Genomic DNA, 16772 nt, shown 5'->3' on the forward strand with positions numbered 1-16772 from the left:
GAGATACCTCATGCACTTTTTTTTTCTGAATTATGTGTCTAAGTTTCGTCCCTTGATTTCTGATCAGCCAAATCAGAAGTATATACCAACATATCGTGTCATAAACCAATATTAGCAAATAATATCTGCCCTTAGATTTGTCGGTCAGGCTCGAGACTCTTCTGCCTCACAGCTCCAGGGAGCAATAACTGTCATGGCTGCTGGATTCTGGGTAAAATCTGTTTTTTGTATTGCGTGTCTACCTCCTGTACCAAGTGCAGGTGTAAGTGTTAGTATGTCTGTATGTAGGAATGGAAACAAGATTTAAGGGGATTGCAGTGGAGGTCTAGACAGAGAGTATTAAGAAGTCAAGTTTTTCATCTTTTTTTAAGGACTTACAGGAAGGAAAAGAGAAAGGCATGAAAAGAGAGAAAGAGGTAGAGAAGACTGAGGGATAAGACTTTCGAGAGAGGTTCAAGTGATCAGTCTGCTTCTTTGAAAGTGAGATTTAAAAAAGAAAATTGGGAATGGAAGAGACTCTAATGGCTGTACAGGGTTGCTTGTTTTTGGCCTGCTTTTTCAAATGCCACACACTCATACCAGCACCTGCAGCTGCTCCACTGAAGGCCCGATGGTGCTACTTTCTTTGTTTGCTCCTGTGTAATCCGAGCGTGTCAGTCCTTGGCTAAATTGTAGTCCTGACCACAGAGTAGCATGAACTTTGCCGTTGTGGCTGGATCCACTCCTGTAGCTCATTATCTTTCACAAACCGCAGTTATCTGTGGCGTAGGGAGCAGCACCGACATCTCCCAGCACAATGCTGGAGGGAAAATCAAATCATTAGAGCTACGTTGGCAAAAAAAAAACCTGTCGGTGTAGGACCTTATTTATATCACATGAATCATTTTTAACTCGGATACATCCAATAAATAATAGATGCAAAGATGAAGCACATTTTTTCTTAACATGGGTGGAGCAGGGTGGGTGGGTAGACTTTTTCTTTGTGTGTACATTCATACGTCATATTTATTACTTCTTTACTGACATAAAGGTCAACATGACCGACCAGTCCAGCCAGGCTGGAGTTGTTAGCAGGACATCTTTTAAAGGTCAGTCTGCAAAGGTGTTTCTCATACATCTATCAGCATTATGTAGCTTCAGTGGTCTCTCTGAACATGCAACAATTAAAAAACAAACAAACAAGGCAGCATTATTCAAGGAGCAATAATCAGCTGTGAGAGCAAAAGGACGTGATTTACAGACTTGTGTATGAAAATCCAACGATGAATAAATCAAATATATCTTTTCTGTTTCTAGAAAACCACTTACCAAATTGCTGTTGTGCTGACTCTAACAATGATGTGACCACTGAGACACTTAGTTACTGTTTTCATTCATTTATTAATAACATTTTATAGACATCCATTTTCCTTAGAGACCTCTTGTGTGGATGTTTGTTCTGCTGTTTTCTTTGCTGTTTCGTTGTTAAGTGACAGATTGTCCCCTGTGCCTGGATCCTAACTCTGCAGTTTACCAAAGTCGCAAAGATGAAAGAATGGAGAACGAAAGACACAACATCTGTAACAACTGACCTACAGACTACTCCATCCTTAAATCTCCCAGGCCGAGAGGGAAAAACATCTCTGTCTGAAACTGTTTGTAATGTACACTGGACGGCCCCGAAATCTCTGTCTTAATTTGTCTCTACGGGTGTATTTCCTGTTACAAACCTGACTTTAATTTTACATTTCAGTTTGCTGTGTCATGCTTACATATTTTGCAGTTCTTTTACCTCATGGGAGATGGCTACAGTTTTTGGCCAGATGTGTGACTTTTGATGAACGAGTAGTTTATAAATCAAAAACAGCTGCCAGTCCCTAAAAAGCAGACATTAAGGTATGACCATGCAAATATGATGTGCTGCACTGGAAGATGACACATCAATTCTTGTTTCAATTTATTAAACTGGGCAGGACACAATAACAGAAACACCCACGTGGTAAAATGTAACAAAGGTGGTGTCTAAAGAGGTGTTCTTGTTATTTTGTCTACTCCCCGTTTCCCCACATTTCATCCAGTATCCTATGAAAAAAGTCTTAAAATCCAATATATGTATGACATAATCAGGGGTTTCAAAGATTGCCGTTAGCTGTCTTTCAAACATTAAGAAAAAAAAAGGTTTTGTTGCTATTTATGTGATGAAAAACAATTGCATAACCAATTTAAATGATCAAACTTGGAGTAAATTTTATGCAATTAGCTACCCAAATTTTGTTCCTGGCCAAAATCCCAGTCACATTAATGTGGGTGATGCATGTAGAACTGAGGGGTTGGTGGATGAAAGTAGTCAGGACCGAAGATCTGCTTTTTGCTCCTCTGTCAGCTCCAAGTACACAGACCCTCACACAACCATGCATACACGTCAATAAGTGAATATGCATATCCATGTCTGGTGGTGTGTCATGTAGTCTGCATCGTTCTAGCCTGGGATTAAAGATTGCTGTTTAATTACGTTATATATACAAGTATATATATATATATAAATCCATGTGCCAAATCCAGTTCTTGTCAGTTCAGTCTGATCCATTCCGAACCCATGTTTGTACTGTAGGTAACCTTCTGTACAAGTCAGTATAAAATATTGTTTCTCTCCAATAGTCCCTTGTAACTGGTGCCATTAAATAAAAACTATTCAAACTTGAAATAAACATTGAATAAAAATGTGATGTGGCTCCCTGTGGCTTTGTGGTACAACATGAATACAGTTCAAAGGTTGTTCCTGAATGTAGAGCAGCTGAAACAATAATCATCGATAGAATTTCAAATTTTTGTCTTTAATATACAAAATCAAAAATGTACATCACATTGGTAAAGTAAACATTTTACAATTTACAACCAGTGTACAAACAATCATATTAATCTGGACAGACACCATGACAACAACTGTACAGAATATAAATATTCAATTTGCTATCATCAACTGGACTGACAATGTAGTGAAATAAGTTTGCTCAGCCCTAACTCAAATGTGAAAAGGCTGGCTTTAAGAAGGGTCGCTGGTTGGTTTGAGGGGTCGGGACAGTCAGGAAGCCCGGCCTCCGGCCTGCTGGAGCATCTCCTGCTGAGCTCCTGGACCCCCGACCTGCAGCTTTTGATCCACCTCTGGAGTTAGAGGACGACCACGATTTATTGCTGCTGTAGCCACGACTAAATCCACAACACCACAGGAAGACAGAAAAAAAAGAGGAAATAAGCTTTTAGCTTTGAAGAGAAACTACACAACGAGATGATACAGAGACACTACATACCCTTTAGAGCTGGAACTTGTGTTGTTATATCCTTTTCTCTTCTTGGAATATTTGAAGAACGGAGCTTTCTTTCTCTTTTGTCCCTGCGCAGCCTGATTATGGAAATAGGTAGAAGACTCTGTGTTGTCCTCGTCATCTTCCCATGTGCGGCCTCTTGTCGTGTCTATCCACTTGCCTCCACCATTGTCAACCTGCTCCTCTGCTATAGAGGCAATGTAGGTTAAATACCCTAATGCACAGACTTAAAAAAGGTTATTCAAAAGCTCTTACCAGGCAGCTGCCACTGAGAGTATTTCTCCAACACCTGAATGACTTCAGCTCCATACTTCTCCAGTTTGTCTTCCGTCACACCATCAATCTGTAGCAGGACTTCAGGGTCAGGAGAAAGCTTCTCTGTTCATGTCAAAAAAAAGGTTTGACAAGTTAAAATATGAGCTGTCTTTTAAAACACAGTCCGAACAACAGTTTCGGAAATTACCAGCTATCTTTTTCAAGGTGGCAGTGGAGAAGATGTTGAAATAGTGAAGGCCAAAAGCTTTCCCCAGCTGCTTGCACAGATCCGTCAGCTCCTTCAGACACTCCTGAACCTTCTCCTCTCTCTGGGAGACGTTCTTGGCCACAGCTTTATGTTTCCTGATGCTAGATGCACTCTCTGTCTCGTAGAACTCCACCTGTGATGAAGTATCAGTTAGCGTTTAATATTGTAACATTTCAATAAACGCAGACTTATATTTGTAGCTCTTCATGCTGTCATTAAGTCAGTGTAAGCCAGGTTACCTGCATGTGTCCAGACAGCACGTTCATGGCTTTGGGTCCAGCAGAGATATAAGACACAGCTTGGCCGCCGTTAGTGATGTAGAGATCCTCCACCAGGACGTTGTCCAGAACCAGTTTTTTAAAGAGGCGATCAGCATTATGCTTGGAATATGCTCCTCCCATCCCAAACATACCTGTCTGTACCCTGGCAGATTTAGACCCTGAGAAAAAGAAACGACCAGTCACAGGCAGCTCTTTTTACATACACAAATATGCAAGATTCACAGTTGCACTTTTTCAATGCAATCACACGAATACTTACCTACAAAGATATCTACCAGCATATGCAGTGTCAGTCTGTTTTGCTGAGCAGTCCTGCCGAACCTTGCTCCAACTTTCTCGCAGTTCTCCTGGACAAACCTCACGATCTTCTTCACGTCTTCGCTGACATTTCTCAGCTTGTATTGCTGCAACACAGGAACATTCAAACATTGTTGCTCGATTAGAAAACGAACGGGGTGGTTTTGACTTTGTAACGAATCAAGAAAGAAATGATGAGAGACGATTCCTACGTTGGGTTTGGCACAGTTGTCACAGGTGACGTCTGCGTGATCCTTACAGAAGCTTTTGTTGAACTTCAGCTCTCCAAAGTATGCGAGCAGCTGAATTCTTCTGCACTCCATCACGTTCTCACAGAAGTGCACCATGCTGTGAAGGTTGTTGAAATGAGTCGCCTTGGTGTGTCGGTCACCTTCTCTGTCCACTGTGATCGGGAAAAAACAAACAAACATCTGAGTCGACATCACTACAGTTTGAAAACTAAACATACTTTGAATGATTTCACAAAATAAAAACTCCCATATTTTTGCCACATACTGTTGATGATCCTTTTGATACGCTGTACGTCTGTGTACGAGTAAAAGAGAATACAGTGAGAGATCTCGCCATCTCTGCCAGCTCTCCCGGACTCCTGGTAGTAACCCTCCACTGACTTAGGCAGACTGGCATGGATCACATAGCGCACATCAGGCTTGTCGATGCCCATGCCGAAGGCTATGGTGGCACAGATGACCTGGCAAGACAAGAACACCGTGAAACAAGAGCAACGTGCGCTTTAAATCCCTCACACAGATATCCAGCGCCATTAATAAGTCCTCATATCCTATCTGTGATTCAATAGTGACCTCACCTGGCAGCCGTCCTGATTGATCCACTTGCTCTGCACATATTCTCTGTCACCGTCGCTCAGGCCTGCATGATACGACAGAGCTAATATCCCTGCTCTCTGCAGACTCTCAGCCATGGCATCGCAGTCATTACGGGACAAGCAGTAAATGATGCCAGAGTCACCTGCAACATGCAGAGATGCAAGTTAATATGGACATTCTTTCATGCATCACAAGACTGAATAATCATTTCGCAAATGCTTTTTTGACATGAGGTGCCAAATTGATGTCATCTCTGACCCATGTCCCTTCAACATTTATTCAGATACAACAGACCTCAGACTGTGTTCACATACAAGTTTAATTTTAGACAAAAGAGTTGGTCAGTGTTCTGGAAATAACCAGGATTAGAAAAAGCACTTATGAATTATTTACGTGGGTAGTGCTTCTTGATCCAGCTCATGCAGTCCTCGTCAACCTTTTTGGGTTTCTTGGGCATCACAGAGTACTTCAGGTTTGTTCTGTTGAAACTCATGGTGAACCTGAAAATATATTGAATGTGTAATGTGAAGCTGCAGTATATCTGAATTCGACAAAATTAAAAATAGAATTAATTTCAAACTTAATGTTAAGAGTCTGAGATTGAGCACTTACACCTGCGGTCGAGTCATATTCAGCTGGTTGAGGATGTCTTTCTGAACACGGGGGGTAGCAGTGGCTGTCAGGGCCATCATCGGCACGTTGGGAAACTTCTGACGCAGTTCATGCAACTTTTTGTAGTCGGGACGGAAATCGTGGCCCCACTGAAAGATTAAAAAGGTCACGGCATGATTCACGATGACTGGATGCGAAAGTAAAAGCAAACTGAAGATTGTGTATAAAACAGAGAAACGTACCTGACTGACACAATGGGCCTCATCTATGACAAACCGGCCTAAAAGGCCACGCTCATACAAGTTCTGCAGGGCGGAGATGAGCCTGTTACTTGCACTGACCTTGAGGAGAAAAGAAAAGATTCATCACACTTAAGTAAAAATAATGGAAGAATAGGAAAAACACACTTAGAGATTTCAACATTTAGAGTGCTTCTTATGTGATTCGCACCTTTTCAGGAGTGACATAGAGCAGTTTGATGATCGGGTCTTTCCTGGAGAGCTGCATATATATCCTCCCTGCTTCACTGTCACTTTTATCTCCAGACAGGCTTGTTGCTGGGATCTGAAAAGTGGAACATTACAGAATAACTCATACACCCTCTGAGCATTGCACGTTACAACAACATCACTCATACTAATCCAACTGACCAGCAGGCCTAAACATACTTACATCCAGTGTAGTGAGTTTTTGGACTTGATCTACAATGAGTGATTTGAGTGGGGAGATGACCACAGTGACTCCTGGTGACACGCAGGCAGGCAGCTGGTAACACAGGCTCTTACCCCCACCTACAAATTCATCGGTTACAGAGAAATGTGGACATATTTACTGCAGCTGACATCCTAAATGTATTGTCACGTCACATCTCAAATAAAAATGAATCACTGCTAACCTGTGGGCATCAAAATAAACGTGTCCTCTCCCTGAAGAGTTGCATTAATTGCTTCAAGTTGATTGAACCGGAACTGATGAAGACCAAAACGCTTGTGAAAGATCTTCATCATCTCCTGTGAGTAGGAGAACTCAAACCCTCTGAAGCGATCATGGGCTGGGTTTCTGAAATTTGGCTCTGCGATAGAAAAAAAAACCCCATTAAAACTGAGTCAGTAAAAATGCTCTAGAAGACCATCAACCCACTGCATGAATTCTCAAAGTCAGAGCCTGCATTTATTATTTCAGAATCACACTTTAGGAGGTCTGGAGAAAGACTTACCTGGAGAGCAGATCGTTGAAGGCTTAGGCTTAGACGCAGGTGTTGTTGGTTTCTTCTCCCATGAAGACTTGCTTGGTCCCCCCTCTTTCACCGTTGTAGACCTTTGTCCCTGCTCTGATGGTTTCTCAAAGTAATCAGGGATATCAGAGTCGTTAAAGTCATCTATATCAAAGTCGTCTAGGTAAAAGTCATCTGGTTCTATGTCTTCTGCAGCTGAGGGTTTCGCTTTGTTCTGAACGACAGTCTCTGGCTTCTTGGGCGAGAAGAAGAGATCTGAATCCTCCATTTTTGTGGTTGATTTCTTTGAGGAATCAAAATATGAATTTGTAAAGCTGTGGGTTGATGGAGAGTCACACATAATCTCATTTTCCTCATGTGCTGTCCTGCTGTGCTCACTGTGCATGGGTTTCCCACTGATAATACTATCAGAGTGATCTGAGTCGTGGTCTATAGAGATGATTGAAGACCTCCTGTTCTGAAGAGGCTTCTTGAGGTCCATAGGCAGAGAGCAGCTGGATGACATAACATTAGATGTATCACAGCTCAAAGAAGATTTTTCTTTAACACTAGGTTCAGAAATCACAGTACTGTCTGGCTGCTGTATCTTCGGTAAACAGCCACCACCAACTGCAAGAATCCACTTCCTGTTTGAGAAAGATAGATGATTTCAATCATACCGAGGTATACATAAACAATATGTATGATAACAAAGCTGCTTTCCACTCATATGTACACACCTTTGAGCCCTCTTCACCAAAAGCTCGTTTCCACAAGACAGAGCTATTAGTTCGTGTTCAGGGACTGAATCAACCAGAGCACAAATGGACTCCATGATACTGAAGAGCTGCTCATCTGTGACATGTTCAGAAGGAAAAAAAAACAAACAAAATGAATGAACATGGACAAAGAACAAAGTAATCTGATTAACAAAATGAGCACAGACTCTAGACAAATCAGAAAAAGGGTTAACACCCACTTGTTTTGTCTTTTGAGTGATGATCAGAGGGTTCATGTAGTGTTTTGATGAGTTCCCTTGGCTGCACAGGACTTTCTTTCCTTTCAGTACCAGCTGTTTTAGACCTATTTGAAATAAAAGAAAAGTTATGACCCATTTCCTTTTTTAAATTTTCATTCGAGGTGAAGTCTATTTCAAAGTCCAGGTCAAAAAAAGGATATACACTAACTGATAATATAATTGGTGTGATACTCACTAGAAACACCATGCTATCAACACTACAAAGTTTTATTCCAATATGTGTATCTTAACTCCTAAACAAAAAAACATAACCAAGGAGATTCCTGTTCACCACAGAAGTCTGGATGAAAAGCAAAGAAGCATAGTGTAATGTAGGTTTACATGCTGCTACTGGATGTTTGAATTTCCCTCTGAATCAATAAAGTTTCTATCCATCTATCTAATTTTGTGTTTCGTATATGTATATTATGTTTCATCAGCTGAGCTCAAAATTAAAATATTAAACATGTTTCTACCTAGCTACTGTCCATCGAGTGTCTGACAATGTTATAGGAGTGCAACGCAAAATCATGGAGTACTCAAGTACGATTCGACTGTGATCACAGTACTTTTGGTTATAGAAAATACACAAATATTTTTAGGGGTTCAAAGAACTGACCTTGTTTCCAGTGCAGAAGGAGTGTAAGAGATCTCATTAGGGGTCGGAGAAGGGGGGATGTAATCAAGGTCATCGTCTTCCTCTGACTTGAACTCTACCCCTTTGTTCTTATTGTCTAAAAAGGTAAAAAGATATGTTTGGTATAATTTGTTCAATGCTTTCCAGACTACCAGATCTGTCCTACAACGTACAAATAAAATACAAATGCTGCACCAAACAGCTCGTTACCTGACATTCCTTTAAAAGGCTCAAACTCGACATCATTGTCCTCTTCACTGTCGCTTATGACAGACTTCAGTCGAGCAGCAGCATGTCTTTTGGTCATTTTAACTGGAGAATCCTCAAATTCACACTCTGCTGAGTCCTGATTCAAACTAGGTCCTGCTGAAGCTGCAGCTCCATCCGCTTCATCCGTTTCCATACAGGATGGTTCACTTCCGGAAAGCCCATTCTTGCTTCCAACACTGATGTTTAAATCTGGTGTCATACGAGAGGCATTGTGTATTAGCTCCCCTTGTGTTGTCTCTTCGCTAGGAGAGGACACTGGGTTGGTGCTCTTCCGTGATTTTTCTGAACTGAAAGAGTCGTTTTTGGCTTTGACGGGAGTTTCAAAGTCATCAAAATCATCCCAGTCGTCCAGCGGGAATCCAAGAGATGCATCCAGACTTGCTGAACTGCTTCGTGTACCACTAGTAAACTGATGGACTGGAGTTGTAGTCACCTTAACAGCAGACACTGCTGACGTAGACTGGCCTGCAGGAGCATGGTTACCTGCTGACCTGACGGAGCTGCCTTTTGAGCTTACAGGGAAGAAGGTGCTGATTTTGGATTTTTGAGGTCTCTCAAGCTTGTTTGAAAATGTCAAAGGAGATTTAGTCACCAAACTGCTCTTAGGGACATTGACATTCCTGTTTGCCAAAACATTAGAGCTGATTACCTTGGTCTGGACTTCCACCTTGGTTGTACCTAATGAGGACTTCTTTTTGAAAGAAAAGGCCCTGAAAAACAAACAAGTATGACATTTATGAAAACACCATTTGATAGTTAAAAGTATATTTGACTCAGAGCAAATTAATTAAAACATGCAGAGCATCCAGAGACACATGGCTGATTTGTTTTTGTTTTTTTAGATGAGCATCCAGCTATGAATGGTACAGCAACTGGGGCAGCTGCAGTCACAGGATCTCAGGTCAGATCTGTGGTTACAAGTGATTTCAGTAGACATTATGAAATGAAATAATAACACACAATAAACAGTGGCGATTTTGCGGCCACCCCAGATCTGATAGGTAGTTGGTCAAGTTCGTCAACACGAGAAACAAGAGAAATGCTGTCAATCAATGATGACAGCCGATCAACTGATTTAGAGTCAGATTTACATTTTGAAGTTTCGCAGTAATGGTCATACTGAGGCTGTGACAGCTGATCTCTGTCCAGCGTACGTTTATGCTGAATCAAAGCCAATGTTTCAGTGTATATCTTCATCAGGAACATGCATACTGTCCAAACCACTTTTTGCACATTTTCAAAGATCACAAGGCATCCTATAGAATGCCTTTATTCAGTCACCATCATGTTTACTTTACTGAATTTAAATGCCATCTTATGATTAATTAAAAACACATCTGGCAAAGAACAAATCAAAAAAAGTTTTGGTTTGTTCTGTTGCCTGGATTTCTGTGTTTTAATACAGCCACAAGATGTCGCTTCAATTAGTAAAGCAAGCAGGTAACAATACAGGTGACACAGATGAGCTGATAATGTTATTCTATAGGATGAGTTGAGATTTTTCTAATCTAATCTAATTTGTGAAGAGATGAGGACTTTAACCCACTACAAGGAAATGGCTCTTAGAAAATTATCCTGAACACATTTTACTAAATAACCAGATATACTTTTATTTTTTTACCTGAATAGACACCTTTATTTAACACTTACGAGACAGGAAATTATGGGAGACAGAGGGTATGTGACATGCAGAAAAGGACTGGGTCGGCTGCGTATACGATAGAGATATTTCCAGTCTTAAATTGTCTTTCCACTCCTATTTTGGCTTCTATAATTAATTCTAGCACAAGATGTTTGGTGAAATTTATCTTCTACTAATAAAACTCAACTAATGCTGGTGAATACAGAGCAAGTTAAAAACAGATGTGCACATTCAATCAAGTATTTGATTTAAAATTGTAAAATATTCCTGAATGTTCAAGTAAAAGTTAAATTGTTGTTGTAACTTAAAACGTACATGGCTTTAAACTCTACTATGCCATGGCCACCCCGGTAAAATGTCCTGGATACGCCACTGACAATACATGATGTGCTGGTAGCTGCAGGCTGTGAACTCTATAGTCAGAGACACAGTAAACTGCATGAAGTACATTAGACACATACACTGTTAGATGCACACATCTCTGACAAAGCTGACACACATGCTTGTTTATGTTAGCTGGGCTGACAGCTCGGAGCTGTTAGCTGCTGCACACTCACCCCGCTTTGGGTTTAGCCTGAGACACTTTAGCTGGAGCCGCGTTGCTGTGCCTCGCCAGCTGTTCCTGCAGGTTGTTTTGTGGAAGACGAGCAGACATTGTCGGTAAGAAGCTGTGCTGTGACTGTGGAGGGTGTTAGCTGTCCCGAGCTCAGTTCACAAAGTGGCGGCAGGTTTTATTCAGCATAGCTCGAGACACAAGTGACCGGAGCCTCGCGCCTAAGTGTGATGAAGTGTTTCATCAAAGCTCGTCAAACTACAACAACGTCGTCTGCTAATTGTTACCGTTCCTTCGTTTACTTTTCTCCAGAGGTAGCCGTCTGGCTGAGACAGTATGTGGTGGTGGACAGACAACAGATTTAGCGCCCGTTCAACAAACTCCCTCTTTATTGGCCAGGGAGGCGCATGGCATGAGGATTCTGGGAAATGTAGTATTTCGGTACGCTGCCGAGACACACTGACTCATGGATCATAAAGTTATGGGAGCAGAAGAAACGTTATGTGTTTTTTTTAAGTGGTAGAGATAGTGCAAGTGGCATAATACTACTACTACTAATAATAATAACGCTGATGATAATAATAATAATTCTATATAGTTATATTCTTCTTTATCTTCTTATTTCAACATAAAATATATTTCTATTTTCAATGTTCACTGTTGCCCATAAAGTTGGAATAATTTTGTTTTTTCAATGTTCACTGTTGCCCATAAAGTTGGAATAATTTTGTTTTCAGGTACATCTATCTATCTATCTATCTATCTATCTATCTATCTATCTATCTATTGTTCTGTCTGTCTGTCTGTCTGTCTGTCTGTCTGTCTATCTATCTTAATGGTTCCAATGGTAAAAGTGCATACCCCATTTCCAAACATTTAAAAGTCTCGCAATGCGTGCACTCACAGTATATGTTTATATATGTTATATGTTGAAATTATTGCTGTACGTTAGAGAATAAGTCAAGTATTATTTAATAAAGTTATCTGTTTAAGAAAACAGATTTCTGAGCACCTTACATAATCATATCAAGAGCCAAATCAATCAAGAAAAGGGTTTATTTATTATTCCAGAAAGTTCAAAGTTTTACTGTATCAGCCACCATATCGATAATCTGTTTGAACAATATCTCAAAAATCATATTTGGCATATTGCAAATGTCTGCAAAACATTGTATAGTATAGCATAATATTGTGATAAAAGAGATTTTATTTGTGAACTACAATTATAGAATGATTAGTACTTTAGTGATCATATTTATTGATTAATGTAACTACTACTCTGTGTTGTGCTCCACACACAATTTCGTTGCCTTTGGACAATGACAATAAACTCTTGAATGGAAATGAATTGAATTGAATTGAATATATTTCATCATATTATAGTGCTTACTCCATTGTGCAAAAAAAAAATCTACAATGATCATACAAAAATCACCTTGTACAATAACAATAAAAAAAAAATTGGGATTCTGCTCCCTTCTTTGCCCTTTTGTAGTTTGCAGAAATCACACCTCTGGGAAAGATGCGCAGGCAGCGAGTCCACACATGTTAGTTCCACGCTCAATGAGGAAGTACCTGTAAGAGGAGAGCATTATTATTATCTTTCTCTGGTTGGTATACATTCAGTAAAAAAAAACATGTGATTAAATAGAAGACTTACCCCTCAATTCCCCAGCGGGGTCCCCATGAGTTCTTTACTATCCAGTAAGGGGAGCCATTCTCAGCTCCATAGCCGACTGCTAGCACAGCATGATTCACCTTGTCTGTGGTCTTGTGACATTCAGTGCTTGAAAGGTGGGAGAGAAAAAAGGTAAATTATAATACACATGACTGTTTTGTTAGAGAATGAGGAACTAAGCCACTTTCATGTCTAACAGCTTTACTGACAGATGGTTGCTTTGAAGGCATATCGCACAGACAATATGTTTTTTTAAAAGATAGATATTTCCAGTCTTAAATTTGGCTTGTCTTTCCACTCCTATTTTGGCTTCTATAATTAATTCTAGCACAAGATGTTTGGTTAAATTTATCTTCAACTAATACAATTCAACCAATGCTGGTGAATACAGAGCAAGTGGCCCTTCTAGTTAAAAATAGATGTGCACATTATAAAGTATTTGATTTAAAAATGTAAAATATTCCTGAATGTTCAAGTAAAAGTTAAATTGTTGTTGTAACTTAAAACGTTAGATGAAACAAACTATCTGCATATATCTGTGTGAATCTAGGGGCTAAGCCCATTTTTCGTTATCACTCATTTACAGTACACAAAGTGTAAACCTCTTCTTACCTGCTGTACACGCCCTTGGAGTAATGCATGAAGTCAGACGTCACCTCAAAGGCAAAACTGACCGGATTACGTGTGCCGACCGCATCCACCAACTCCATCTCATCATACTGTAACAGAAAGACTTCATCATTCCCAGGCATTCAATGAAGACATCTATCTTGAGAAAATACCACAGAGAAAGTTCACTCACCGCTGTTATGTTCACCACATTCTTCACGAAAGCAGCTGCCATTTGTGGGTTATACTTACAGTCATTGTCCTGATTCAACAAGAAAAAGTAAATATCACCAACCATGAAATATTTGAAAGTTTTAAAGTAATTTATTTTTGTTCATAATGTAGGATTGCAAATTGTTTATTTACAAAAGCTGTGTATGGGTAGTCGTCCTCTGTCATCAGTCCCTTGTTGTACATAATGTATTCAAATGCTTGACTGGGGAGGCCGCTAAGAGACAAATTAAGATCTCATTAATAAAATGCATTTATGGTCATGTAGTTACAGGGAAATTCAATCAAAAGGAAATGTGACTCTTACCCATTACATCCATGGTTATTGAAGGCCTGGGCACAGTCTACCAGCTGTTGTTCTGACTATGACAACATTAGTTAAAGATTACAGTTAACACCCTTTGGACTGCTATGAACTACATTATGCAAGAACAGCAGTTTTGGTAGAGAAGTGAGAGAAAGTCACCAGTGGGATGAGCTTCCCAGTCTTGATAGCAGTAACAGCCTCCAAACAGCCCGTTGTGGAAAAAGTCCAGCAACTACCACAACTTCCCTTTAATGCAAAAAACAATGAGACATTTTGTGAGATTGAATGCAAAGAAACAGTGTAGATATTCATTCATCTTTATCAACCCGTAATAATAGACCTGTCACGTCATGTCAGAGTATGAAAAGTACAGGTGTAACCAAAAAATAATAATAATAATAACATGTTTATATGTGTACACTTTTGTGTCATTAAATTTCACCTGATTCTTCACGGGCGTCACAAAGTTTCCTTTCTTTCTCCAGTCGATGGAGTCTGGATGTGGTGCGTTGCTGCTGAAGTAGTTCCCTTTTGTAGCAGAGCAGTTCTGCAAAGAGCAGTTGATAAAAATAAAAACAACGTCAATGGAAAAAAAAATATATCAAGCAACTATGTAAAGTACTTCCTGTATGCATGCCATTACCTGTGGCTCAGACCAAAGGAAAGACTTTTTAAATTCCCCGAATGTCATGTCTGAAAACTGGTTCAGAGCCACTGCAGGAAGAGAAACAACGCTCAGTACTTTTTTTTAATTTTTTTTTTTTATCATGGAGCATATAAAACAAATGCAATAACAAGCTGGTCCTACTTGTGAATGAGTGATTTCCTTCATTGTGTTTGTCAACCCTCCTCTTGTTCTCAGTGAATATTTGGAGTCTCTCGTAAAACTCCTGCATGCTGTATGCTCTGTTGTGCTGTACAGGATGGAGATGGCTGTTAGTTTTGTTTTTAAGATTAATTACCGGTGTAATAATTATATAATTATATAATTATAATGCTTATAAGGTTGTAATGATGTAAATCACACTTGAAGGAACAGTGATTTTTGCAGGCAACTTCCTCATAACCACATACTGTACAATGTTACAATGTTCGATAGAAAAAAAACCATACCTGTGCCATCCATGATTTGAAGTGAAACTCGTCTGAAAACAGTTCACATTGTCAACATGTATGTAATACAGATTATTCAACAATAAAAAACAGAAAGCGATTAGACGACATGTCAGGATATGAAAGTGAAAGTTACCGCGAACAATGAAAACCTTTAGAGCATTGTACAAAAAACGGACGCATCTCTGCAGTTTACCTTGTTCGGACAGGTGGAAAGCTGATGCTGCGGACAGTAAAGCAAACAAAAGCAACGTGTTCACCATCATTACAGCTTCAGTCCGTGTTAGTCCGTGGGTAAAAGAGAAGTGAAGGACACGAGAAGTCACGAGGTGAGCTGCTGCCTGATCAAATTCCCCGACTGAAAAAATAAAAGACAGCTGTAAGTGGCTCAAACAATCAGTGTGAAACATAACACCTATGAGCTAAACATATTTCCCTTCTATTGTTCAGCTTGTGGTTTGTGCTTTTCCCTCCTTGTATATCCTGAACAACTTGAATAAACTACATGCAAATTAACTTCATGCCACTTTAACTAGTTAAATCCATATCAAACCGAGTCAAATCAAGTCACACAACACGAAATATTTCACTGACTTTGGTGGAAATGTTATTTGGTTTTCTCTCTGATGCTGGACTAGTTTCCTAATAGACAATAAAGTAACTGCTCTAAGCTGCTGTTAGCTCAGGTCAGCTCAGTTTGTTAGCCAGACTGCCCAGATTGTGAACACAGGGCACTGGGAGGTCCATGGCTAAATGCTGACAGGAAGCAGTAATAATGGTCAGTGTATAGTGCATTGATATAAACCTAAATACAAGATGAAAGTCATTTTGAATGTAATCCCTCTGTGGTATAAACAATCAGATTTTTTTTTTCTTTTTACCATTTACAAATGACCCATTTTTTTTGCAATTTGTTGCCCCCTGGAGAGCACAGTTCACTTTTACACCACTGTCAATGAAGCTGGGATACATCATAGCTTACTAGGACAGAGAGATGCTGGTAAAGCTAAATACTATCAGGTTAAATGACATGATGTCAACTGAAAGATGATCTACAAAAACACTTGAGACAAAATGCCCCTGATATAAAATGGATTTATTAGCAAGAGGTAACTGGGAAACATATGTTTGTTTATTTGTCGTTATTGTCATCATCATATCTTTTCATTTGTTTTTGTTTTTTACAAAACTGAATATTTCTTAAGGTGTGGAAACATGAGGGTTGAAAGATAATTTTCATACCACTGGGTATTGCTAACAGCAAAATGTTTATTTGTTTATATACCTTATAAGAGTATGTGCATGTATAAGTGTATACAGTATAAGTATATAGTATTATTCTGTCTGTGAAGGTGTTGCATGCCTGCCATATGAGCTTCAAAAGTGTACTGTACATACATAGTAAAAATACATACAAATATTCACAGAATAAGCACTACGTTACTATATTCCTGCTAACAGAAATGGTTATAGACAGGATTACAGTATAAATGCAAAACACTTTGAAGTCTCCTACCTCTAAGTCATGGTTTCAGGACCACACTGTTATAGCGTTTTGTGTTTAAGCTTGAGATACAACTTTTTTTTTTTTTTTTAAAGGATTACACTGTTCCACATTGAGAAATATGCAGGGTTGCA

At 39.5% G+C, this 16772-nt stretch overlaps 2 protein-coding genes across 6 annotated transcripts; both read right to left on the reverse strand.

Moving 5' to 3' along the window:
• blm (BLM RecQ like helicase) lies at window positions 1-11582 on the reverse strand. 4 transcript variants are annotated; one of them, XM_027272942.1, is made up of 22 exons: window positions 11201-11582; window positions 8942-9711; window positions 8714-8828; window positions 8056-8159; window positions 7817-7931; window positions 7475-7723; window positions 7080-7444; window positions 6759-6935; window positions 6536-6654; window positions 6314-6427; window positions 6106-6204; window positions 5864-6012; window positions 5645-5751; window positions 5233-5393; window positions 4920-5115; window positions 4616-4806; window positions 4366-4510; window positions 4065-4264; window positions 3766-3958; window positions 3558-3680; window positions 3288-3489; window positions 1-3186 (listed from the first exon to the last, which is right to left on the reverse strand). In XM_027272942.1, the coding sequence occupies exons 1-22, from the start codon at window positions 11296-11298 to the stop codon at window positions 2997-2999; spliced, it is 4182 nt and encodes a 1393-aa protein (XP_027128743.1). In that variant the 5' UTR covers window positions 11299-11582; the 3' UTR covers window positions 1-2996. The 4 variants fall into 4 exon arrangements, with proteins under 4 accessions (XP_027128743.1, XP_019127855.2, XP_010727693.3 ...); XM_019272310.2 differs by having other exon boundaries at window positions 7080-7723; window positions 8942-9560; window positions 9651-9711; window positions 11201-11580; XM_010729391.3 differs by having other exon boundaries at window positions 3288-3486; window positions 7080-7723.
• A 649-nt stretch (window positions 11583-12231) lies between these two features.
• Window positions 12232-15877, reverse strand: LOC104917829 (pro-cathepsin H). Of its 2 annotated transcripts, XM_019272305.2 has the most exons (13): window positions 15729-15877; window positions 15331-15492; window positions 15135-15166; window positions 14830-14935; window positions 14665-14735; window positions 14464-14568; window positions 14181-14267; window positions 14022-14077; window positions 13850-13931; window positions 13677-13745; window positions 13487-13593; window positions 12857-12982; window positions 12232-12771 (listed from the first exon to the last, which is right to left on the reverse strand). In XM_019272305.2, the coding sequence occupies exons 2-13, from the start codon at window positions 15398-15400 to the stop codon at window positions 12702-12704; spliced, it is 981 nt and encodes a 326-aa protein (XP_019127850.2). In that variant the 5' UTR covers window positions 15401-15492; window positions 15729-15877; the 3' UTR covers window positions 12232-12701. The 2 variants fall into 2 exon arrangements, with proteins under 2 accessions (XP_019127850.2, XP_019127849.2); XM_019272304.2 differs by lacking the exon at window positions 15729-15877 and having other exon boundaries at window positions 15331-15609.
• Window positions 15878-16772: the final 895 nt, after the last annotated feature.

Source organism: Larimichthys crocea, chromosome XXI (assembly GCF_000972845.2).
Source record: "Larimichthys crocea isolate SSNF chromosome XXI, L_crocea_2.0, whole genome shotgun sequence".
NCBI lineage: Eukaryota > Metazoa > Chordata > Actinopteri > Sciaenidae > Larimichthys > Larimichthys crocea.